At 35.3% G+C, this 25,889-nt stretch overlaps 5 protein-coding genes across 5 annotated transcripts; 2 read left to right on the plus strand and 3 right to left on the minus strand.

The window, feature by feature from the left end:
• Positions 1–2,591: 2,591 nt before the first annotated feature.
• On the minus strand, positions 2,592–3,725 carry LOC129292710 (probable carboxylesterase 13). Its single transcript, XM_054930322.1, has one exon. It carries the CDS (start codon positions 3,709–3,711, stop codon positions 2,770–2,772), a length of 942 nt encoding a protein of 313 aa, XP_054786297.1. The 5' UTR covers positions 3,712–3,725; the 3' UTR covers positions 2,592–2,769.
• Positions 3,726–5,638: 1,913 nt separating this feature from the next.
• Positions 5,639–6,776, minus strand: LOC129292708 (probable carboxylesterase 1). The gene has a single exon (XM_054930320.1). The coding sequence runs from the start codon at positions 6,757–6,759 to the stop codon at positions 5,725–5,727; it is 1,035 nt and encodes a 344-aa protein (XP_054786295.1). The 5' UTR covers positions 6,760–6,776; the 3' UTR covers positions 5,639–5,724.
• A 1,004-nt stretch (positions 6,777–7,780) lies between these two features.
• LOC129292711 (probable carboxylesterase 1) lies at positions 7,781–8,972 on the minus strand. Its single transcript, XM_054930323.1, has one exon. The coding sequence runs from the start codon at positions 8,863–8,865 to the stop codon at positions 8,329–8,331; it is 537 nt and encodes a 178-aa protein (XP_054786298.1). The 5' UTR covers positions 8,866–8,972; the 3' UTR covers positions 7,781–8,328.
• A 4,356-nt stretch (positions 8,973–13,328) lies between these two features.
• Positions 13,329–17,965, plus strand: LOC129292707 (uncharacterized). The gene is made up of 6 exons (XM_054930319.1): positions 13,329–13,716; positions 14,047–14,282; positions 14,366–14,624; positions 16,820–16,999; positions 17,198–17,353; positions 17,461–17,965. Exons 1-6 carry the CDS (start codon positions 13,687–13,689, stop codon positions 17,632–17,634), a joined length of 1,035 nt encoding a protein of 344 aa, XP_054786294.1. The 5' UTR covers positions 13,329–13,686; the 3' UTR covers positions 17,635–17,965.
• A 3,062-nt stretch (positions 17,966–21,027) lies between these two features.
• Positions 21,028–25,663, plus strand: LOC129292706 (polyadenylate-binding protein RBP47-like). The gene is made up of 6 exons (XM_054930317.1): positions 21,028–21,579; positions 23,054–23,534; positions 24,264–24,346; positions 24,496–24,626; positions 24,928–25,024; positions 25,355–25,663. Exons 1-6 carry the CDS (start codon positions 21,226–21,228, stop codon positions 25,421–25,423), a joined length of 1,215 nt encoding a protein of 404 aa, XP_054786292.1. The 5' UTR covers positions 21,028–21,225; the 3' UTR covers positions 25,424–25,663.
• The last annotated feature ends 226 nt before the right edge of the window (positions 25,664–25,889 follow it).

The following is a 25,889-nucleotide window of genomic DNA, read 5'->3' on the forward strand; positions in this document are numbered from 1 at the left end:
CCCTCTAAACACCTAGTTACATCTCTTCTTCTAGATCCACCAACACATTGTAGCCAAGATCGATTTACAAAATTCATCAATCACATTACCAGCAAGCACCTCAGCAAGCCAATCCTCCACTCTTGTAACAGACTATTTACTAAATTAAAACCCCAATACATTTCCAAACCAGCATTGTTTAGCCCAAGGACACAGAAACAAGAGATGCTCAATTGTCTCCCTCCCATTTCCACAAACAGGACAACCAGGATCTTTAGCACAAGATTTTCAAAACAAAGCATCTCTTTTAGCCACTGTGCCAGCACCCAACCCCCACAAAAAATGTGGGATTTTTGGAGGTTGAAACCTTCCAAATACACTTCCAAAGCTATTTAGGCAGATGATAAGAAGACCTAGGATCTTTTGGTTTGGTAACCTCCTTCAACCTTTTAGCCACCCTATAACGTAATTTTACACTATAGCAACCATCTCTATTTATCAACCAGACCACGCTATCTTTGCGTGATTGGGCTGGAATAGAAATTTTCAATATTGCCTCCTTTTCTAATTGAGATATTCCATGTTCAATAGAGTCCGACTTCCATCTGCCATTACAGATAAGTTCTACAACTCTCAACTTCTTCTCCTCCTCATTTCTAGCACTTGCACTAAGCTTCAACCCTTCAAACTCAGATGGTAATAGTCATCCTACATAGGAATATCCTTCCCATCCCCCACCTTCCAACACGACTTCTCTAACATTAAATCCCTACCCTCCAATAGACTTGACCATCCTTAAGAAGCCTTGCTTTCTTTCTTGGCTTTAGGAAAATCTCCTTTAGAAAAATAAATGCCTCTAAGAATTTTGCACCAAAAGTCATTTGGCAATCTCCAAGCAGATTTAGCAAGCAAAGCTTTGTTAAAATAAAGAAAATCATGAAAACCCAACCCCCTTCATCCTTAGACTTAGTCAAAGCAGACCAACTCCTTTAATGCATAACACCCTCCTCTCCCTTCTGACCCTACCAAAAACCAGATACAAGTTGGTCAATTTCCATGCAAGACTTCTTAGGAAATAAAAAACAAGTCATTAGGTAAGTGGGAATCGAATTTGCCACTGCCTTAATTAATATTTCTCTTCCAGTAAAAGTGAGCAACTTTTGCTTCCAACCTTGCAACTTCAACCCAATCTTATCCCTTACAAAAGCCAAAGCAATAGATTTAGACTGCCCCTGAAGAACAAGAAAACCTAAATATTTACATGGCTGACTCGAGTCTTTGATCTCTAAACAGTCAGAAACCCTTTTCTTTACTCTGAAAGGAGTATTTGTTGAGAAAAACAAGCAAGACTTATCAAAATTCACCATCTACCCAGATGCTTCATAGTAAACATCCAAAATGTGCCTCGACACCATACAATTCACCATATTAGCATTCAAAAACATAATAGCATAATCAGCAAAAAAACAATGTGACAGCACAGGAGCCTTTCTTGCAAGCTTAATGCCCTTTAGATCCTTATCTTCAACATGAAATTTAATCATAAGGGATAAAACTTCAATAGCTATAATAAAAAGATAAGGTGATAATGGATCACCTTGTCTTACCCCACGTCCAAACACAAATGAATTTATACTTCTACCTGCAATTTGCAGATCAAGTGCTACAGAAGTTACACAATCCATGACCTACCTTACCCACACACTATAAAAGCCCATCTTTACCATTATAGCTTCAATGAAATCCCACTCCGCACAATCATATGCTTTACTCATATCAATTTTCAAAGAAAATTCCCATTTAGAACCAGATTTTTTGTTTTTCAGATAGTGAAAAGCTTCATGTGTTACTACCACATTATCTTGAATCATTCTGCCAGGAATAAAAGCTCTCTGATTTTGACAAATAATTCTATCCATGAGCAACCTCAGCTTATTAGTCATAATTTTGACAATAATCTTACAAGACATGCCTTAATCATGTTTGGTCCTAAGTAAAATAACTTGTGCTTTAATCACTTGTCAAGATATAAAGTTTAAAGAGAGTTAATTAATCTATTGATCTTGGGATATGATTGGATTAAAAGTATCATATACTTTTTAACGACAGAAGAATTCACATAGAAAATTATTGATTATTATTTTTAATTCTACCCTAGCAAATTAGTGAAAGAAGATTTAATTCTAATTTAGTATTTTTATATGGCTCTTTAAATGATGTGTTACTCTATCTAATTAAACGGTGAATATAAAAAAAATTATAGCATTACACGTACAAATATATATCTTCTATTATTTAAATAGTGGAATAATATGGCTCGATCAATTAGATTTCAAAAATTTAGTCCTTACCCTAGTTGATATATTAAAACGCCATGCATGTTTTTCGGCCCCAGATGAGTCCGAGAGATGTGTGCAAATTAAAACGAAGAGTGAGCAGCAAATAGCATACACAATTTGTGTAAATTATTTAAACAAAGAAATTATAAATGGATATTGATATCTTTACACATGATATAAAAACTGTGAGAAGTTATATACTCATTTTATAGACTCCATACAACAAATATAATTCACACTTATTCATATAATTAATATAATTCATAGATTATAAACATGCACACTTAAAATGCAATACATAAAACAAACACTTCACCCTAAGCATTATGGAGTCTCCACGGGAAAAGTGGTTCTTGGACGACAAACACAATTTATGATATAACAGATAGGTGATTTTTAATAACAACTAATACTAACAACAAAGATTATATACAAAAGAGGGAAATACAACTTATATACAAGAACGGAAGCAGTATTTCTGGGCAATGAACGAACCAAACTGCCTTACAAGGCTCCGAGCCTTCTCTTTCTCCGGATCGTACAAATGGAACTCGCGGGTTTCTCCCCCTGCTTCCACCATATTCACCTCTCCTTCCCACCCACTGTTCTTCAAGGCCTCGTAATACGCCCTCCCACGGTTCACCAGAGAATCATTTCCCGCAACCATAACCAGCACTCTCCGGCAACCCAGCCGTTGCAGATTCGGATCCTTCGCCGGATTTATTTTCGGCTCATCGGGCCCCGCCATCGTTGGATATAACAACTCTATCAGCTCACTTTTTCGATCATTACCGACATACGAGTGGATCAGAACGATTCCGGCGAGGTTCAACCCATTAGGACTGTCGAGGCCGACCTTCATAGCCATGTTGTGGGCGATGTTCTCGCCTGCACTATCGCCGGCGAAATACACTCGCCTGAAATCCGCGTGGTCATTGAGCCAGGGCTCTGATCCATCGCCATACAAGTGGGCTGCGGCCCATTTGATCGCCTCCCACGTGTCATCGTAGGCGATGGGGAGAGGGTGCTCCGGGGCTAACCTGTAGTTGACGGACAGAACCACGGCGTTTGCTTCGGCTGCGATGGTGTCGAGGTGTCCTGGGTAAAATGGATGAAAGGCCGAGCCAACGCAGGAGCCACCGCCATGGATGTAAATTAGCAAGGGAAGCTTGTCGGCAGCACCGGCGGTCATGGCGAGGAACATGCGGGCGGATAAGCCGGTTTCATGGTTGATGATGATGTCTTTGGATTGAACGCCGACGACAAAGTCAATGCCGGCAGAGACTTTTTCTTCACCAACGAGGCGTTGGACGTGGCCGTCTTTGTAGAGACGGAACCAGGGATGGAAGTTGCGGAGGATATGATCATCGTCAGGGGCTGAATTGGTATCCATTGTTGACGCGAAGACGTTATGGTGGAAGAGGATTGACTGGTGATAGTATGTCAAGAGACAGAGATTTATAAAGCACTTGCGAGAGTACAGCCTTAACCACTTTTTTGGTTGACATGTGTTTATCTTCCAATAAAAGGGGCCAGTCTTCGGGTGCGTCTGCTGCTCATCAGGTGACGCACCGTTTCTCGATTTAAAAAAAAAAATCTGGGCCATCCACTTTTTTAATTTATATTTATATTTATTAAAATTAAAATTCTTTTCTTTTTCAATAAATATGTTTCTCTCAATTTAAATAATACAAATTTAATTTAAGTGATTCATTTTAATATTAATTTTTGTAATTTTTATTTTGATAAATAAAAATATTAAAAATAAAGATAATCTCTTAATGGGCATTTTTTAATTTTTTTTTAGAAGATTCAGAGTTATAAATTTTAAATATGAACTGTTTAGCGTGAATCTGAATATCTAATTTATAAAAATTATTAAATTTTTTAATATTAAATTTAACTACCCAAATTAAATTCACTCAGATTGAAGTGGAATATATTTATATATTTTTTTTCAATTTTTATAATTTTTTATTTTAATAAATGTTAAATTCAAAATAAAAAATAAAAAATTGAAATCTGGCGTCCATATAAAAATTCGAACGATCCAGATCGCCACCAGTTGAACGCCAATAAAAACGGTTGGTCAAAAGAAGTCACGAAGACGTCCGCCGTTTTGGCCACAATTTAAATATTGATAGTTTGATGGGATTTAAGTGAGTATTCGACCGTTTTCTTTTTTTAATATTTTGTAGGAAAATTCTGTATAATTTTCACAAAATTTGGAGACGGTACGTGGAGGGGAGGTTTGTTAAAAACAAGGAGCAAGTCTACATAACTATCAGATGAAAATCGTATGCGACAAACAGATTACATGAGATAGGAAAATGTAAGTCAGGTTGCATTCAATTTATTTTCAGAGTTGAAAAATTCTAATCCAACCTAACTCTCTAGTCATTGATGGGTTAACAATAATTCCCATCATGAATATATAATATTGTATTTTATATAATTTATTATTTAAATTATTGTGTCTTATGAGATTATAATGCCAAAACTCTTTTATGTTTTTTCTTTGGTTCATTAAAGTTGTTGTAAAAAATAATATAGATTAAACAAGTCAATTCTAACCCATTAATTTATGAAAGTCCCTGCTTCATGTTTTTTCTTTAGTTTATTAAAGTTTTTGTAAAAAATAATATGACTTAAATAAGTCAATCTTAACTCATTAGGGTTAAGTCACTAGGCATGGTCTATTTAGTTTAGGAGCCAAGTCAATGAAAAAATATTCATTTTTATTCAGATCATTTTTTCCAACCCGCCCAAGCCTTGTATAGCATGTTAATTGAAATAATCTATATACCTTAGATAACAAATAACAAATAATATAAACAATCCATGAGAATTGTTCATGTAAAAAAATTAGACATATAATGAATATTGGTACACACATGTATACATAGGCATGCACGCATAATATAAAATTTCTAAAATCTAAAAAGTAAGAAGTTGTATTCTCACTTTCTTAAACTCCATGTAACAAATATTCTCACCGTTTAAAAATATAAAAAATTTTTTGAGGAGTTAAATGTTAAAAAATATAAAATATTTTTAATCTTTTAAGGTATAATTATTATTTTTTTTTAGAAATGTCTCTATTGACAGTAACTTTATATTTATTATAAAAAATTTAATAAGAATAAATATAAAAAAATAAAATTAATTTAAAAATAAATAATTACTTTATTAAAGGTCGGTTAAAAATGCTATATATTTTTGCTATATATTTTTACATGAAGTGAGTATAATTTTCACACAGTTAGTTAGTTATATGGTATAATCCAGGGATCATAAACACTCACATGAGTAATGCAAAATAAAAAAACAATATGTCTCCTTAAGCATTGAAATAGTCCAAGATTCGGCCACACCACCCCGGAACAAGAACCTGAACCACAGAACTCTAGTACTTCATTACAAACTCGGCAATGAGATTAAAAAGCGGGCCCACCCGCTCACTATTCGGGTTGAACATGTGAAAGCAATGGTCCTCTCCTTCGGATTCAATCAGATCCACCCGACCGCCCCATTCACTCTTCCTCAACGTCTCATAGTACTTCACCCCCCTCTCTTTCAGCCCATCTTTCCCAGCCACACAAACCAGCACCTTCTCACATCCCATCTTGCTGAGATTCGGATCTTCTCCCGGGTTCAACTTGGGGTCATCATCCCGACCCGAACTCGTCGGGCACATAAACCTGTACATCTTATCTTCCTCGCTTGTCCCAAAAAACGGGTGCAGTAGAATCATTCCAACTATCTTTACGCCAGCCAATCCCGTGGCGCCAGCTCGGACCGTCACGTGATGGGCAATGTTGGCGCCGGCGCTCTCTCCGGTTATGAAAACCCGATCGAGGTCCGGATACTGGTTGAGCCAGGGCTCGGGTCCTCGCCTGGTTGAGTGAGACGCGATCCACTGCAACGCCGCAAACGAATCGTCGTAGGCTATGGGGAGAGGGTTTTCTGGTGCGAGTCTGTATTCAACGGAAACAACGACGGCGCTGGTGAGAGTGACGAGAGAAGTGATGTATCTGTGAGTGATTACGTCAAGAGCCGACCCGATGCAGAAGCCTCCGCCATGGTAGTGAACCAGAAGCGGCAATTTGTGTGATGAAGAGTGTTGAGCAAGACTGGGGAGAAAAATTCGGGCGGAGACGCCGGATTCAGGCGAGAAGACGACGTCTTTGGTTTGAATTCCGGTGAGGGGATCTACGCCGGGCGGGACGATAGGGGCGTTGGCGCCGTCGAAGGAGTCATGCCTCAGGATTCGACCGTCTTTGAAGACTTTGAAGAAAGGCGGGAAATCATGGAGGATATCGTCATTGTGTGAGGCCATGAGGGGATGAAGTTGAAAGTAAATTGAAGGCAATAGGTTGCTGAAATAATGGAGAAATAGGACACAAGATAAGAGCACGAGGAGACGTGGACCAACCTCCATTCAAGAACTTCCATGGCTGCAGGTATGAATGGTTGGTGAAACGTTTGGACAATGCCTGGGTTGAATGACGGTTGCTTTTTGATATTTATATAACTATCACTCCCTCCGTTTCAATATATATATATATATATATATATATATATAATATTACATAATTTTAAAAAGATAATTATTTATAATAATTATATTTAAAAATAAAAAAATTAAAAAATTTACTCTAAATAATCAATATAAGTATGTATTAATCATTTTTTATCAATATAAATTATAAATAGTGATTTAAAAAATATATAATAAATATTTATTAAAATAGATGATTTTACTTATATAAAAAAGTAAAAAATAATAAATTTTTATATAAATAAAAATAGAGGAGGTATATGGTAATGATACATGGGTGAGAAGTTAAATGAATATTTTTTTTTATATAATTAATGGAACTTGTGTTATACGAAGGACTTGTGATGGATCATAAAGATTCAAAGTGTGAGCGAGTGCATTTAAAAACCCTGGAGATAAAGTAAACATATGTGTGGGGGGCAATTATCTACTCCCTCTGTTTTTATTTATAAAAAAGTTATTATTTTTAATTTAATTTTGTATATAAATAAAATTATATTTTTTAATAGATATTTATTACAAACTTTTTGAAATTATTTTTAATAATTTTATCATTCATACTCATAAAAAATAATTAATAAAGGTTTGATTAATACAATTAATAAAAAGTATTGTAGTCTAATTTTTTATTTTTAAACACAATTAATATAATTAATTAATTTTATTAAATTATGTAATACAGTTTTTTTTTCTATAAATAAAAACAAAGAGAATATCAACCTGCAAGTTTTATATGCAGGTATTGTCAATTTAGCTTGCAATTAGAATAAAAAAAATATCCCGTAAATTGAAGTAATTAACTAATACTGTAAGTAATAACTAATTATATTTTGAGAATTGAGATATCCGAATTTTTCCCGTCAAGGTAATATAAAGCTCAATTGCCCAGCAATACTAACTGTAATACTGCAGTGTAGTTTTTTTTTTTTTCTTTGGCCACAACAGAGTCATACTACAATGTAGTTTAATTTGCACACCACAAACACAACATGGATAGATAATACTCCAAATCTCCAAGATTAATCCATACCCAAGTCGCCACTTGGAACCACGCAGCTTTAGGACTTGGTTACAAAATCAGCAATGAGATTAAAAAGCGGGCCCACCCGGTCGCTATTAGGGTTGAACAGGTGAAATGAAAACAATGATCCTCTCCTTCGGATTCAATCAGATCCGCCCGGCCGGTCCATTCACTCTTCCCCAACGTCTCATGATACTTCACTCCTCTCTCTTTCAACCCATCTTTCTCAGCCGCGCACACCAACACCTTCTCACATCCCATCTTCCCCGATCCGGATCCACTCCTGGGTTTAACTTTGGGTAATCATCCCGACCCGAAATCGTCGGGCACATGAACTTGTGCATCTCATCTTCCTCGCTTGTCCCGAAAAATGGGTGCAGTAAAATCATTCCAACTATCTTCACGCCAGCCAATCCAGTGGCGCCAGCTCATACTGCCACGTGGTGGGCGATGTTGGCACCGGCACTCTCTCCGGCTATGAAAATTCGATTAAGATTCGGGCACTGGTTGAGCCAGGGCTCGGGTCCATGCCCGGTCGAGTGGGACGCGATCCACTGCAACGCGGCAAACGAATCGTCGTAGGCAATAGGGAGCGGGTTTTCTGGTGCGAGCCTGTACTCGACGGAAACGACGACAGCGTTGGTGAGAGTGATGAGAGAAGTGATGTATTTGTGAGTACTTACGTCAAAAGCTGATCCGCTGCAGAATCCTCTGCCGTGGTAGTGAACTAGAAGCGGCGATTTGTGTGGTGAAGAGCATTGAGGAACGCCACTAGGGAGAAAAATTCGCGCGGAGACGCCGGATTCAGGTAAAAAGACGAGATCTTTGGTTTGAATTCCAGTGACGGGGTCTACGCCGGCGGGGATGACAGGGGCAGGGGCGCCGTCGAGGGAGTGGTGCCTTTGGATTCGACTGCCTTTGAAGACTTCGAAGAAGGGAGGGAAATCGGAGGATCTCGTCACCATGTGAGTCAGCACTCTGCTTATTGAATTTTCGAGCCATTCGTTCAAGATCAAGGAATAAAGATCGCAGACTTCTTGAAGAGTGTGGTGCCACTTGCTACCGCTTGAAGTCAAAAACTGCGAGTTGATATCTTTATTGGTTAGCCACTTTTCTTTTTTCTTTTTGGCCAGTATTGGTTAGCAACTTGACTTGAGGATTTGATTAACAGTAACAGGGCTTTTAGTTTACACTTTGAATATCTATTGTAATTAATTAATTATATGCTGTTATAGTTTTTGCATTTTATAAAAAAAAATAGGGATGCATTTTTAGTGAAGGGATTGAGTTAAGTTTTTTCAACTCATTTATTTAGCAAGCTAACCCAAATTGAACCCACCAAAATTTCAGCCCATGTGGGACGACCCGTGATTTGTCTCGCAGTTGGTTGGGAAGCCATGGGGGAATGAAAGAAATTGAAGGAGTGCAGGACCAACTTCTATTTTAAAGGGTGATTGTCCAAGTCAATTTAACTAAGAATCTCGTGTTCGAGCCTTAGAATGTGTAGCAACATAGCTGAGCATGCAAAGCATGCTTTGTCAGTGACAAAGAGTGCCTCACCTAGGTGAAAATTTAAATTAGTTTGCAGTGAACTTGGTGAATAATGAACCTATCATACTCAGACGTTTCAGGATATTAGGTGCAAAAACAAAAATAAAAAAAAATTCTATTCCAAAACTTAAAATTCATAGTTGCATGCAAGTATTAATGTTTGGTGAAACCAATGTTTTTAACTGCGTCCAGTTGATGTGGTGACATTGGTTGAGTGGAATGGTTGCTGGCAAAACACACGTGTATATTTCGCCAACTTTATTGCTTAGATATTTAGCATATATCATTATTTTTCCTCTTAAGTTATATTACTCAATACGGTCCACAATATAAAGTATTTGATAATTATTTTATACATTTAAAACAATTAACAATTATTTGAAACTTTAATATTTCAAAAAAAATTATTGAATTATTTTTAATTACATTTTAATTAAATAGTTTATATAAGTATTTTGATAATAATAATTAAAGTTCTCAAATTTTAATGGATTATTGTTTAGAAAAATAATAAATAAAGTAAGGATACGATTACAAAAATTATCAAAATTATTCAATATTCTATATTTTAGATAAAATATGATTTGCCTTTTAAATGCACTATATTATGAACAAAAGGGAATATATTTTAACTACTTTAAAATCCCACCAAATGTATATGCTATGGAGAAAAGGCAAGCCAACAGTGCTTTGAAGTATGACAGGAACTCAAGGTTCAAAACTAAAAGAAACTTAATATAAACTGTATGATTAATCTCGGCCAACAAATTAAATCCTTTTTAGTATTTAAATAAGGAGTATTATTTGAGCCGAGGACATCAAATATTCTTAATCTGTTGCCTGGTTCACTTAAAAATAAAAATAAAAATGTAAAAATTTAAACGTCATGAGGATTGTGATTTGTTCTGTTCCCAAATATTTTCAAAAGCTCGGGATTTTATTCCCGAATATTTCTTTAGATGTTATCACCAAATAAATGGTTTTGGGCACTGCTTCTTAAGATAAATTAAAGTTCACATTTTAATTGTTTGATTACTAATAAACTTGTTGTAGGGTCTTGAAGGTTGGTCTATAATAAGTAGTTTGTGATATTTTCCTAATTAAAAAAGTACTTGATATATTAAAAATTTGATAACACAACAACGTAATTGTTAAATCGGTGAAACATTTCTTGTTGCAAAATTTTAACAAGTCTTTGATCAGCTTTTTTTTGTCAGAATTAATAATTTAATAATAAAATTTAGAATATGTAATTAGCTTCAACAATATTTGAGTATGGTCCCTAGCATCAGATCACGGATACCCAATAGTTATATCAGAAAAAAGTTACAGATCTTATTTTTATTTGAATATTGACTCGTCATGTCATGATAATATAGCCGATTCTGTTAGTTTTCATTTCATTCATTACTTTAATATTTAGGCTTTTCATTTTTTTGCCACTTATGCAGGCAATGGCAAACCAAACCCAACAAGAAAATAGTGCCTTCAATAGGGCCTCAAGTGTAAGCTTTGATGGACTTGCATACTCATTATGGGGGATCCATGCACAGCCCGTGAAGCACTGAATTGGAAGGCAAACCTTAAAAAATATGTGGATTGTATTTTTTGGGGCTAACTTTTGAAAGGAACAATATAATTTTTAATCTCTATTTTTTTTCAATTTTCAAATTAAAATTTAAATTTTAACTTGATACAGTTCATTTCATGTAATTTATTAAGCAATTATAATTTACAAGAATTGAATTGCATTGTATCAAAAAACTACATGGACTGAGATTTTTTTTTTTATGAGTAGAATGGAGATATTTTGAATGGAGAAACTATAGGATTGTGCTGTCTTAATTCAAAATTTAAGGATTGAATCGAAAAAAAATGTAAGGACTAAAGTTTATACCTTTTTCTTGTTGAAATTTCAATTTTGTGTGTTACAATAACAGGTGACAACTGGAGCAAGTTGTGAAGTTCTTAAAAGTTATTGCACGTTGCAACCCAATTACATAGCCGGGATAAAAAAAAAAAGTGCCATGTAACGTAAAGTGTATCACCAAACAACCAAACAGAAATAAAGTTATTTTCTTTTCCTTTTGGCTGGAAAGGGAAAACGAGTATGATGTTTGGCAGAGTGGGAGACCACGTGCCTGAATTGGTTGCTATCCATTTGCATTCCAATTCATACCTCTTCGTTATCTATTTGCTGTTTCTTATCGAGAGCGACCTGGCAATGGATCATGTCTTGTGAATACCGGGCGTTTATAACAAATTGGCTTGCTCATCAGATTCATATCGATCACAATAATCAAGACACTATAATTTTTAATGACCCACTTATTCCGTGTCGACATTTTTTGTGATTTAACTAGACCTAATTCTTCAATTCTCCACATGGGTTTGCCTTGTCCTTGAAATTTAAGAGAGAGAGATATTAACAAGACTTGAGTTTAATAAAAGGGGTTAAATTCTCATAAAGTCTAGTGTCCCATCATACATTGAATAAAATTGCTTTCAATAAAAATACACTTGTGTGTAACAAAAAAGAAAGAGAAAAAAAAAAAGTAGGAGTTGCTGTCTCTTTTGTTTCAACTGCTAGTATTATTAGTTCTAGTTCATGACGAGGACAGCCAGGTCCAGCCTGGTTCGGCTTCGCCAATCACGCTCATTGGACAACAATAATATCCTAGGATTTAAAAATTTCTATATCATGAGAGCCACTCCTGGTCCTGGAATGGGTTTTGAATCAGACTCACATTCTGCCCATAACACTTGCTCTGTGTACTACACCCAGCTCGCATTCTCCTTCTCAACATTTAAAGCCCAACATTCATATGTTTATTATTAGTACTTAACTTTGATTCCTACTATTATGTTTATTTCTTCATTTCCCTCCTCCTTTTTTCTCACTATCAACACCATGATTAAAATTGTAGCTAAAGTATGACAATGATTAATTAAATTTAATATTGGGTAATAATTTTGACTTTGATCTTACTCATTGAAAAGCTCTTACATCAAAAGAAATCAATCAATAAGGATAAGTATTTTCAAAAGCATAATAAAGGCCTGAAAAGTCAAGCAGCACGGGTCAAGCTCCAACAACTACCCAAGACATTTATAAATTGGCCTTTGCTTTTATTAACTTGATAATAAACAATTTAAAAATACTATTTTTATTTTTTATATTTTATTTAAATTTTGTTATAATGTTTTGCATTTTTTTAAGTATTTTAGATCTTCGTACCTTTTTTCTATTTACAACACTAGTTTCTATAATTTTAGTGGAAAATGTTCATATAACATAAACAATGTTAAGGTTACTGACATATCCATTAATATTGTTAAATTTATGTTGATGTGTTAAATGGATGTTGATTTAGACATTTTAATAAGCAAAACAAATTAAAAAAAGCTACATTAAATAAAATAATTTTTTTGAGATATAATACATTTTAAAAAATAAGAAAAATAATTTTTTAAAAAATTGGAGGTCTTAAAGTTTAAAAATCAAGATTATAATTAAATTTTAAACATTTTTAGAGATATTTTAAGTTTATAGTTTTTTAACTCAATGTCAACCTTTTTTTAATCTAATCTAGCTTTTTTTAATATATTTTGTTCATTAAAAAATTTAACTTAATCCTCATTTAATATATCAACACAAACTTACCGATATGAATAGATACATTAATAATTTTAATTCTGTTTGTGTTATGTTAAAATCCCTCTAAAATTAGGGGATCAACAATATATATGGAAAAAAAATATAAAGACTTGAAATATAGTAAAAAAAAAACAAAGAAAGAAATAAAGTTATAGGAACCTGAAAGAAGTGTTTTCCCTATATTATAATTGGAATTGACAAGATTTCTTCTTCTTCCAGACCATTGATCCACGTCGTTTTGCTTTGGCCTTTCTCTCGCTCAGCTTTCCTTTGCTGGAGCCTCCGAGCCGAGGATAGAAGCATGATGGAGAAGATTAGCGTGTGACCATCTGGAAATAAAGAAAGCGCAGGACAGCGTGCAACGGTCGAAGCATCTAATCATTCTGTTCTTCACGAGGAAAAGCTCAAAGCCATCAAGAACCCTCCTTTGGCTTTGCTTTTCCTTCAATCTTCGTGGGTTCTGCAGCAATCAGAGCTGACATGCTTTAGGAAGAAAAAGAAGAGAAGTTCAAAGCTAGTTTTCCCAGCTGCCCCCAATGCCTTTTCAATCGCTTTCTTTGTGAACACACCAGCAACCATGGCCGATGATCTTTCTTCCTTTGCTAAGGTTAGTTTCACTTAACTATGTGCTGTACTGTTGTCCTTTTGCCTTTGAATCTTCCAAAATCTGAGGCAAAATATTCTATATGATCATTATTTTTGTTTCATGGGGTTCTGTGTGAGATTGTTCGATCGGGTTGTTTAATAAATTGGAACAGATATGTACAAATTGAAGCTCCTTCTTGACCTATTGGATGGTTTCCTAAGGTCTTACTAGCATCTGACTAGCTCAATCGGTTCATTTCATCGTTTTGCTGAATCAACTGAGTTGAAGCCTACTTGTAGTTATTTATATTTTGCTTGTGAACTGAATAAAATATTGTTTTTATGATTCCAGGACATTTTCCTCTTAAAGACGTTCAAGAAGTCAACAATAGTATGGAGGATGGTCGTATTGGTCTTGGCAATGGTCTGTGGCGTGTATATATGTACCATTTGTGTGAAACAGGTAGGTGTTCAAACCGAGACCGTAATTTTAGATATCCAGCGAACGGAAAGGGCATGCCCGGAACCCATCATTGAACCTTGGGAAATCCCTTACGTGCACTACCCTAAACCCAAAACTTATGACAGGTAAATTACTGCTTTGGAATTGGATTTAGTTCCTGAATCTGCTTGGATTTACGTACATGGCTTCTTTGGTGTGCCATTGTTAGGGCTGAATGTGCTTGCAATCCTGTCCGGAACTTTGCCATTTTGTCAATGCAGAGATCTGGGAGCGGGTGGTTCGAGACTTTTCTCAACAGCCATATTAATATAAGCTCAAATGGGGAGATTTTCTCTGTTAAAGTGAGAAGACGTAATATCTCAACACTTGTGGAGACTCTGGACAAAGTTTATAACCTAGATTGGTTCAGCAGTGCTTCAAAAAATGAGTGCACAGCTGCAGTTGGCTTGAAGTGGATGCTTAATCAGGTACTGCTTGATTTATGTATGAATGTCCATTTTGCCATGAGCATGCTCAAATGTAGGGCGGGAAGGCCATTGCCATTGCCATTGCCAGAGCTCTCCATGCAAGAACCCGGGCTGTAAAGGAGGGTTGCTTGTCTAATCCTTCTGTACTCTAGTCTCTAGGGCCTGCAATGATGTTGGATTTGGATGTTGTGGTTGATGATGTTAGAGACTTACTAATGGGTGATGCAGCTGTTGCTAGTGCTGTGGCTGCTGGTGATGTAGCAGGTTAGCTTTTGTTGCAGCTCCTGTGCATTGGCAGTGATCTTTCATGAAACCACTTCTTCCCTTTCATAAAGCATTGTCATATGAGAGTTTTCCTTACTCTCTTTGTGGAGCAGTAGCAAGTAGCAACTATCAAACATAGTCACCTTGGAAGTTGAACAGTGAGCTTTTCATGTGAGGGTAAGGGTGTAGGGGTGACCGGGTGACTTGGGTCTCTTGAACTCTTGTAGTCAATTTTGTAGAAAGGGAGGGAAACTTAGCAGTCGTGGTGTTGACATTGGATGCTGAACAGTGAGCTATTCATGGGAGTGCGAGAGTGAAGAGGTGGCTTGAGTCATCCTTATTTGAGCTAGTATAAGAAGAGTGCAACTTAGGGCTTGTACTGTCCAATTTTGAGGGCTTTGAAGTATCATTTCACTTGGTCTGATTTTGGAGTCAACCATGAGTTGCCTTGCTATTAGGATCCTGGGTGCTACACATTTTGGAGGTGTAATTTGGTCAAACATTATTTGGATAACAGCACAAACAAATGAACACAAATGGAATTGGGATAGAAAATGAAAATTTGAGAGTGGACAGGTCCGTCTGAGTTTTGAAAATTGTACGAAGTTTTATTCCAGTAAAATTCAGGTAGATCAAGCAGGTTTAAGATAAGAAAAAATATAAATTACTAGAGAATGGAGTGCTAGACTCTAAATCCTGGCAGTAGAGCAATAGAGTGCTGGTCAGCCATCCTGGCATATTCGTGCCTTCTCATGTAGCTTCTCAAGGGCTGACCGGCTGAGGTGGCAGTCCTCTGTCAAATATCTAAAGGAAATTAGTGTACTTTACTGCTCATATATATTGTAATAAAGGCTGACCGAAATTTGAGGTTACTCCTTTATGCAGTAAAATAGTTTAACATAACATGGGTGGAGGCGTGGCTGGGTGTAGACGCTGTAGAGTATGGAGACTATACAGTCTTCTGATATCTTTTCTCAGTCCGGACATATGTAAGAAAAATAGTAATGGTATTTGAGCTATTCTGAAAGAGAGGTGACACCTACTAGAACATAGTAAATAAACATTCATTTTTTTAAATCAAGGTTCAGGCTTTTTCATGTATTCCATTGTATCTTACTACGATTTGTGGCATTGCTTTTTATGGCCAATGAAAATTAATGCTAAATGATTTAAATCATCACATAGAGGGTTAACATGGAAGTTGACTTTCTATGAAAAACGGCATAGAAGCATTATTAGGTGCAATCTTCATTGAAGCCTGTCTTTAACATTCATAGACGTCCATCAGATTAGTTTGATTCATCAATCTTTGATAAATCAGATTTATCTAAGAATCTCTCTATTTGTATTAAACATTTTATGGCGGTTCTAATTGTACATGGACACTTCAGATTTCCTAATCTTGTAGGGTCGCTGTGTGTGTCCACGCTTTTGTCTGAGCTCAGTAAAAAGCTGAAGATCTCAAAGCGTTAGAACTTAAATAAGTTTTTTGCCCCTGCAAGTTGATTACAAAGAAAGCTTAATATTCAAATTGATGAAACTGGATATCATCCGATTTTTTTAATTCATTTTAGTGAAAAAAATGTTATTATATTTGTTCTCATCTTGTAATGATATATAATTGTTAATCATATTTAAATCATAATCCTCCAAGGACTTGGCAAATGGTGGGCAAGGCTTATTTTTTAATTTAACATTGATGCACTTATTTTTATTTTGCTTGCATTTCATGCTATTTTAAGTCAGATCTCAATTTTATATCAGTTGACCTTTGTATTTGCCCTGCCCATGTATATATATTTGTACTCACGGAAAAGCTGGTATAGCTCAAATGTCTGATATGATGGTATTAACTTCTGCTCTATGTATGCTTGATTCGAGAGTGTAATAAGTAATAAATCTGGGATATCATACTTCTATAATCTTCACAGGGATTGATGCAGCATCATGAACAGATAGTGCATTACTTCAGAACACATGGTGTTTCAGTCATATTTCTTTTCCGAAGGAATCTTCTACGTCGAATGGTTTCTGTACTTGCAAATCAATATGATAGGGATGCTAAGTTGTTAAATGGAACTCACAAGTCTCACGTTCATTCACCCCATGAGGTCTTTCTCTCTCTTCCTCCCATGGATGCTCATGTTGAAATATTTTCTTTCGTGTTCCGTATGTGAAATGGAACATCTGATGCTGTGCATGTCCATGAAGATCTTGCTTAGATGCAACCTCTGTTAAGTCAGCTGATGTGTTGTCCTACCCAAAATAGTTGTTCTGTCATGTTAATGATTTCTGACAGTGGTTTTCAGGCAGAGATACTTGCGCGATACAAGCCCGTAATCAACACGACAGTGCTGATATCCAATATAAACCAAGTGAATGGAACCGCCACAAAGGCTTTGGAATATTTCAAGAGCACCAGGCATATTATCATATACTATGAAGATGTTGTCAAAAACAACACTGTAAGTCGTACTACATATCACACAAAAAAGATCAAACCAATTAATATTTTCAACTATCCTGTCAGCCATTAACAATCCTTTCTTTCTTTCTCTTTTTATGGTTTCAGAAATTAATGGATGTTCAAGATTTTCTGAAGGTTCCCCGAAGAGATTTGACGAGCCGTCAGGTGAAGATCCATAAAGGACCATTATCAGGTCAGGTCGAAAATTGGAACGATGTGAGGAACACACTCATCGGGACGCCATATGAGAACTTCCTCCTTGCAGATTATAGCAAGTAAGCTTCCTCCATGCAGAATGTGGCAAGCTGCTAGGACTGTACATAGCTCATCTGGTTCTGTTTGCCTAATTGCCTTCATCTTTGAAACCTTTAGTCACAAGTTGCTCCAAGAGCCAACAGGATGGATAGTCACCCTGTTTGAAATTTTGGCCAAGGCTCTTGCATTTTTTTTTTTTTTTGGTTGCCAGTTGCAAATCCCATTCTACTTCCCTAATCCAATTTAATTCATTCTGTATAGGCCCCTTCTGTCTCTCTTAGTTTTGATTATTGAATACTAGCCGTTGAAACATCAAAAGAGAAGTTATCTCAAGCTGCAGAATTTCTAGAGTCAATTTTTCCTTTAATTAGTACATAGTATTGAAGAAAGAACTCCAAATGAATATACTAGTTAGGGGAAACATGAACGGGTGGACATGAAAATACTTAATATTAAGGGAGATTAAGTGGTTGCGTTTCTGTATATCTAATGGGGGTTATTTTTGGGAACATATTTTATGGCCTGCTATCGCGCTAATCATTTTAAGCGTGTAACTTTATATGAATAAACTTGCAAAGCGCGTTAAGTGACCATTAAAAATTGCAAATTAATAGTTCAATTAATAAAATAGTAATAGTCATGGTAATTGAATCAAAGCTGGGTATGGGTTGTAATTCTTCTAAATTTGGAGGCATAAGCTGTGGTCTGATCTTTGAACTTGGGTAAAAGAAGTCGACTATTTCTGTGAAGTTTTCTCGGGCCTTTTATATGATTGTTATTATTATTATTTTTTCGATATGATCGTCCCATAATTTTTCCTAAAGGAACATGGAGGATAATCTCACTAAACTATTCAATGACAAATAGAACAACATACTAGAAGTTTTATTTTTGGCTACAAAGTATATCAGAAGAAAGAATATTCATCTAATTGGTGTAAGGGAATACAATTAAGTCAAAATTAACAATTAGAGTCTCATTTTATTTTAGTTTTGGCGGTGTCATGAAGAAAGTCAAATTTTCCACGTGAGAGAATAAAGACAACTACAATTCAATTGGTACAACGTTGACCAGAACATGCATGCATTTATTATCTTCATTATTATGATCAATTCTACTATTATGGTAAACACCTAAAAGCCATTCTTGTCTTCACATTCACATTGCAACATCAACATGTTTTGCATATGCCCATTTGTATTCAACTTTCCCTAACCCTGCTTTTCTAACAGTTATTCCAAAATCCTCAAAATTTATTAAATTTAACATCAGGTCATGCCCTAATAACAAGTGTTATGATTGTTTAAGCATGAACTCTTAAGTTCAAGTCTATGTAAATACAAAAAATGTATTTGAGAAAACCACCTTTAATTAAACTTGATAATGCTTGAATCTAACACAGTTAAATGGTCATAACAAAAATTAGGAATCATGGATATACAAGTGTTTTAGATTTTCTTCTCTAAATTTTAATGAAGGATTTTTTTTATATGTTTAATGACATATAGCATGCAAAGAGACACAACAACAAAAAATTTGAATGGCACTCATGTACTGCTATTAAACATGCCTTAAATACCATAATGTATTACTTTAATGCTTTGACGGTTTATATCATAACAATAAAACAATGTACTGAACACACCCAAAATTGGTTCTATAAATTGAAGATGTGTTATTAATTATTGCCAAAGTAATGCAATTAAATTCATGAATTAGACTGCATTTCCTCCACAACGAACACAAACAGAGCAACTTTCAACGAATTTCGTTCTTTATTTTTATTGTTCTCTTTATTTTCTCTCTCTTAGACATTCGAAGATAATGGAGTTTGTTCATGCAAATATAATTAATAATTAATAATAATAAGGCAATGCAAGAATCAATAGGTCCTTATGGAATTAATGTCTTCTTTATAACTTAGGGTCACTTACAACATCTCCTAATAAATGAAGACATTCGGTTTTTATGCAATATATCACTATGATTTACTATGGCTATCATTTTTTTGGTTGAGTTATAAGATTATAAATATAATAATGACTGGTTAATTGTCTTTTCCCCCGACTGCGCAATTCCCCACTAATTTTGAAGAGATTATAAGTTCTACCGAAGAGATCTTTTTTTTTTAAAAAAAAATAATGATTTATTAAAAGAAAAGGAATAGGGTACTCATGCTAAAGGAAAAATTTTGTACTCATCCTAAAGGAAAAATTTTGATTAAAATATTTGATTATTTTCTATTTTTCATTTTATCATATAAATGTAATTATGGGCAAGACTTATGTACTTAATATACTTATATCAAATTAAATCATGACATATGAATCTTAATATATTTTAACCAATAAAAAAAATTTATTATATAATAAATAATTTATAAAAGATTCACATGTCTTAATTTAATTGGATACATATAGCTTAAGTATATAAGTTTTCTCATATAATTATATATTTGTTTTGATTATCTTTATATCATTCATTCGACTTAAAATTTTTATGGCTAATGCCTAAATTTGAGGATTTTCTCTATCCTAATAACATGAATTCAAAAAAAAAAATCATGGATTTTAATTATGATATAATGATTATCAAGAAAAACAATCAATTGAAAAATAAAAAAATAAAAGCTAAAATGTCTGAGTTAGATATTCGACATTTGCGCGCAGTTAGCTTCTTTATTTACCTTTTCACATGGTATCTTAGTCTTAATTTGTGTTCAATATTTTAAAATTATTCTGGATATTATAATAATGTTTTAGCATGTACCTGATAAATATTAGTATAACAAAAAAAATTAAATTTATTATAAGATGAAATTTAAGCTTCTGAATTTAATCAGATATAATAATTTAAAATGAATTACAATTTTTAGTTTTTTGAAATAATATATATATATATTATATTATATGATTTTTAACTTAATAAAATTAAAGATGAGGATATTTATATCTAACTTTTTCATTCAAAATTCTATTTTTTATATTCAAATCCGAAAATTATGAGTTTAATTTAAACTTTAAAGAGAGTAGGATCATAGAAAATTAAATTAAAGGTTTATTTTGGTGGATATATATATATATATATATATGTTTGTATGTATGTATATTCAACACAAAAAATTGATTAATTTAATAATCTGACTGAAATCTTTTAAAAATTAGTATAGTTGATTATGAAATTAAGTTTAAGGAATAAAAAACTAATATCAATAAGGCAAGATTTGAAAAGAATAGAGATAACGGGAGGATAACAACGGAAGCGGTGGAGAAGCAGAGAGAAACGCATGAGAGCCGTCGATTTGGCAAGATGGATCCCACATAGAAGGCCACGAGATAAGAGACGGCATACCGACGTTATAACCGAGGCGTAACCGAGCGAGATCCAACCTGTAACACAGTAATAGTAGTGTTTTGTGTCTCTTGCAAACCCAAACCCAACACAACAACACACAATCCCTCCCCTCTCTCTCACTCCTTCTCTCTCTTCCTTCCTTCTCTCTCATCTCGCTGTCAGCAACTTCCATTGTTGGAGACGGGAAGGTGAAGAGAGAGCGACATAGACGAAGAGTTGTGGACAGAGAAAGCACCTAAGCAGACACAAAACTTGAAACTCATGGCTCAGCCAACTCCCGACGCCGCCGATCTGAATCCGCAGCAGCAGCAGCCGCAGCCGCAGCAATGGGCGCAGCCGCATCAGTATCACCAACAATGGATGACCATGCAATATCCGGCTTCGGCTATGGCGATGATGCAGCAACAGATGATGATGTATCCGCCGCATTATGTCCCTTACGTTCACCAATATTATCAGCCGCCATACCACCACCCGCACTTGAAACAGCCGCCGTCACAGCCGCAGCACCACCAGCAGAGCTCCAACGATGAGATCAGGACGATCTGGCTCGGTGACTTGCATCACTGGATGGACGAGAACTACCTAAATAGCTGCTTTGCTCACACAGGCGAGGTGTCACCATCTCTCTCTCTCTTGCTCTAATTTTTTCTCTTGGCCAACCTCTCCCTCTTGCTCTATATGTCGCTTTTTGCGCTAGTTGTATTTTATTCTTCATTGAAATTTATGGAAGGTTGGGTTTGAATACAATTGATTTGCTCTTTGTTTAATATTCTTAGAATACATATGTCAGGTATTTATAACTTAGAGAAATGAAGGAATGCGACTGGAGTATTGCCAAGTGCGAAATATATGTTTTGAGTGGTATCTTGTTGTGCTAGCGTGTTCTTAGTATTATATTTCATAAAAATTGGATCTTATAATTAAGGAAGCAAACCATTCGGGATAATTTAAGAATTTTAGTCTGTAGCCTTGAGTTTTGACATGTTGCGTTACAGGATAGTTTTCTATCGTTATGGAACCCACTGCTTTCCCTGCTGTATTAAATTTAAAACAAAGAACCACTGACAGAGGCTTTCTTTTTTGTAGAAAGTCAATCCCATGTTTGCACAGTCAACTGAGCTTTCTATGAGTTCCCTGGTTCTTTGTTATTATTGGACTCTCATAGTGAGTCTTACATAACTTGAAGTGACATTCCCTTTCTATCTGTCTTATAAAGAGGAATGCATTAATTGACCTGGTTCTCAGTCCTATCATCAGCAATCATCTGGTGATCTGAGCTGAAGTTTAGTTCATTGAAAAATTAAGTTCTGGCATGGGTTTTCTTCAATCTTCACAACTTAAATGAACGAGCTGTTGATTAATGTATCAATCGCAGGGTGAGTAAATTCACGAGCATTAGACAATCTATTCTTGAGCATGTGTTTTGACCTTAGTAAGCTTGAGCTCAAAGTATGCATACGCGAATCAAGCCTGGTGAGACTTGGCCCCCTATCCTTTTAATTGATCACACTCCATGTTGTTGTTGCTACCCTAAGAAGACAGTACTGACTGCATTCAATCAGACCTCAGTCTTAATGATGTTATGTATGATAACTTAGGAATATTTTCCCAAGTTTTTGGATGGAATTGTTTTAAGTTTATTGGACCTGTTTGCATAGTTAAGATCTACTCAGTTTTCAACTGTGGGAGACGGGCAGGTTATGTGCTCTGAAGCTCATTGGGTAACTCTTACTTTTTTAGTAGAAGTGTTGATTTGGGGATATTAGGAAGATATGCTGGCTGATTCATGATGAGACTTTGCTAAATGGTTTTCCCCTAATATGCTTCTGTTGGTTTAGACACAAGTCTGTGGCACTATCATGCGCTAAGCTAGCATTGTGTTTGAATTTTGCTTAGTCTGTATGACTCATTTTGCTTATATAAAGACAGCCCCGTTATGTTTTTAAAATTTCCAACTACTTAGAGTTCTGTTTTAATTTCAGAATGCTTCTGTGATGTTAGCATAGTGCTTCTGTTTTCTGTTGATTTGAGTCTGAGAACAATGTGTTTCAGCAGCTGTAATTATGCAAAACTTGTGTCTGTACAGGTATATTCAGTGAAGGTTATACGAAATAAGCAAACTGGTCAGTCTGAAGGATATGGATTTGTTGAGTTTTGTACACGTGCAACAGCTGAGAAAGTTTTACAGAGCTACAATGGCACTATGATGCCAAATACAGACCAGCCATTTCGCCTTAATTGGGCTGCTTTCAGTTCAGGCGATAGGCGATCTGATGCTAATTCAGATTACTCTATATTTGTTGGGGACTTGGCTGTAGATGTTACCGATGCTATGCTACAGGAAACCTTTGCAAGCAGATATTCATCTGTTAAGGGAGCAAAAGTTGTCATTGATTCTAGCACTGGCCGTTCAAAAGGTTATGGCTTTGTTAGGTTTGCTGATGAAAATGAAAGATCCAGGGCGCTGGCTGAAATGAATGGTCAATATTGTTCAAGTAGGCCAATGCGAATAAGTATTGCAACTCCAAAGAAATCATACGGACACCAACAACATTACTCTTCACAAGGTTTGTCAAGATGCACTTATTGTAAATTTAGTGAACTGTACCCTGTTAAGTATTTATATTTCTGTAGTGCAACTGATACTAACAAGCTTCGCTCCTGCATTTGTAATCATAACCTCCTTTATGCTAATTTTATTCTTAGAATGAATTATGTCACATGGTCTTCTATTGGTTTTTTTTATCCTTTCTATACCTTTTCATCCTAATTTTGCTGGTATTGTGCATATTCTTCACTAAGCTAATCAAATACTAATATATGTATCAGTTGAATTAGCTCTACTAATGCTAGGACCTTGGAGTTATGATGACTCAAATAGTTTAAATTATTGACTATTTAATTAGTGTGACATAAGAGGCTAAGTTGGATATGCTAACGATTGTGGCTCATTGATTTATGGTCGTAGTAAATGTCTCATATTTTAATACGCCTATATTTTTGTTGAGATCAAATACGCCTATATTTTTGTTGAGATCCCCCCTTTTATGGTTGTGTTTCTATTCTGGAAAACGTTTATTCCCATGTCCGAATCATAATTACTGTTTCTCATACACTTCAAATTTAGGTCTAGGAACTAGTCACAATCAAGAATGTCCTCAGAATTTATTTAGTAAATAGGCTTTAAATTCCTTCTTTAGTTCATTATTTTTATATTTTTAATTGCTGGATGTGTTGTTTACAGCGCCAAAATTTTCTTTAAGATTTCAAATTTGATTTTGATATTCTTTTATCAGCTGTGGTGTTGGCTAATGGATATTCTTCTAATGGTGCTATGGCCCAAGGTTCCCAGTCTGAAGGGGACTCTTTTAACACAACTGTGAGTAAGCCTCCCCCCCCCCCCCCAAAAAAAAAAAAAAAATGTAATAACCCCTTCCTCACCTAGTGGGATAAGGTTTCTCCTTCTTGTTGTAATTGTCATTGCCTTGCTCTTGGTACACATCAGTAACTAATCTATTTGTTACATAGATATTTGTTGGAGGGCTTGATTCAGACGTCAGTGATGAAGATCTCAGACAACCGTTTTTGCAATATGGTGAAGTTGTCTCCGTGAAGATACCCGTTGGAAAGGGGTGTGGTTTTGTTCAATTTGCTAACAGGTACTCCTGTTGTGTGCCATAACATGGTTTATAAGTTAAACCCCAGTTCCCAGTGATTAAACTTAAAAATGTGCACTTGTGCATGTGAATGGGTGTGAATGGGTGTCAGCCTGTTATAATTTAGAATCGTATGGTTGAGAACTGCTGTGAATAGTGCTATCATTACTAGTGTTATATACATACACACACACACACACACACACACACACACACACACACACATACATACATACATACATATATTCTTTTTTAATTTTTGGTGAATTAGCCGTTCAATTTTGTCTTTTTCTGTCTGTTACAGAAAGAATGCAGAGGAGGCAATTCAGGCATTGAATGGGACAGTAATAGGAAAGCAGACAGTGCGTCTTTCTTGGGGTCGCAGTCCAGGAAATAAGCATGTAAGATGTTTGAACTCAGTTAGGCTTATTGATAATGAATGACACTCTCTTATCGTGTTCAGTTTGATATTTTATGCGCCAAATCTGTTGTACAATTTCCAATTTTTCATGAAAAAGAGGATAGGCATCATTAGCAGTCTATCTTTCTCCCAGTTTGCTTTTTTGTTGCAAGCTTTCTCTATTTGCAGGTTCTATATTGGAGATATCTTTCAAGAAATGTGAATTAACACACCAATTGCATTTTTTGCTATGAAGTTAAAAAGTTTAGGCTGTAATTTTTGTCCAATAAATCCATTTCTTGTTTAACTTACTGGGCTGGAGATTTCACAGTGGAGGACGGATTCCAATGGAGGTCACCATGGAGGGCAAGGTTATGGTGTAAGACAGAATCAGGCCTGAAAATGCAAGCTGTACTTAAGTAGAAGGGGCTTTAAAACGGTGATGTAGCAATTGCAAGTCCAAGCAGCAGTGAAAATTGAAGCAGGATGGATTTTATTGCCCTTTAACTAGAGCTGTAGTATGCTGAATTTTGTAGCTGGTTAATACTGTCGTGAGAGATTCTTAAGATTGTATTGATATCTTGTTTGAAATTTTGGGGTGTGCTTGAACATATATTATTTAGTTCGGATTCTTTATCAACATCACCATCACCATCAACCCTTATTAGATAGTTACTGAGGTTGGAACAAACAAAGTGCTAAGATATTCTAGCACTATCTTCTCACAAGGTGACCAAGATTGTCCTGAGTACCTTTTTCTTTTTTTGGTGGGATGCTGCAATGCAATTCGTATATACTAGAGTCTAATATGAACGATAAGAAAAGAACAAAAGTAAAGCAAAACAGAGAATCTGAACTCCTCCAAT

Source organism: Prosopis cineraria, unplaced genomic scaffold (assembly GCF_029017545.1).
Source record: "Prosopis cineraria cultivar Desert tree isolate PC_DT_omini unplaced genomic scaffold, ASM2901754v1 PC14, whole genome shotgun sequence".
NCBI lineage: Eukaryota > Viridiplantae > Streptophyta > Magnoliopsida > Fabales > Fabaceae > Prosopis > Prosopis cineraria.

Coding starts and splice junctions, on each gene's coding strand:
- LOC129292710 (XM_054930322.1), bottom strand. CDS start 3,711: ATGGATACCAATTCAGCCCCTGACGATGATCATATCCTCCGCAACTTC.
- LOC129292708 (XM_054930320.1), bottom strand. CDS start 6,759: ATGGAGGTTGGTCCACGTCTCCTCGTGCTCTTATCTTGTGTCCTATTT.
- LOC129292711 (XM_054930323.1), bottom strand. CDS start 8,865: ATGGTGACGAGATCCTCCGATTTCCCTCCCTTCTTCGAAGTCTTCAAA.
- LOC129292707 (XM_054930319.1), top strand. CDS start 13,687: ATGGCCGATGATCTTTCTTCCTTTGCTAAG. Junction 14,283..14,365: donor AAACCCAAAACTTATGACAG/GTAAATTACTGC, acceptor TGCCATTGTTAG/GGCTGAATGTGCTTGCAATC. Junction 14,625..16,819: donor TGAAGTGGATGCTTAATCAG/GTACTGCTTGAT, acceptor TAATCTTCACAG/GGATTGATGCAGCATCATGA.
- LOC129292706 (XM_054930317.1), top strand. CDS start 21,226: ATGGCTCAGCCAACTCCCGACGCCGCCGATCTGAATCCGCAGCAGCAG. Junction 23,535..24,263: donor ACAACATTACTCTTCACAAG/GTTTGTCAAGAT, acceptor TTCTTTTATCAG/CTGTGGTGTTGGCTAATGGA. Junction 24,627..24,927: donor TTTGTTCAATTTGCTAACAG/GTACTCCTGTTG, acceptor TGTCTGTTACAG/AAAGAATGCAGAGGAGGCAA.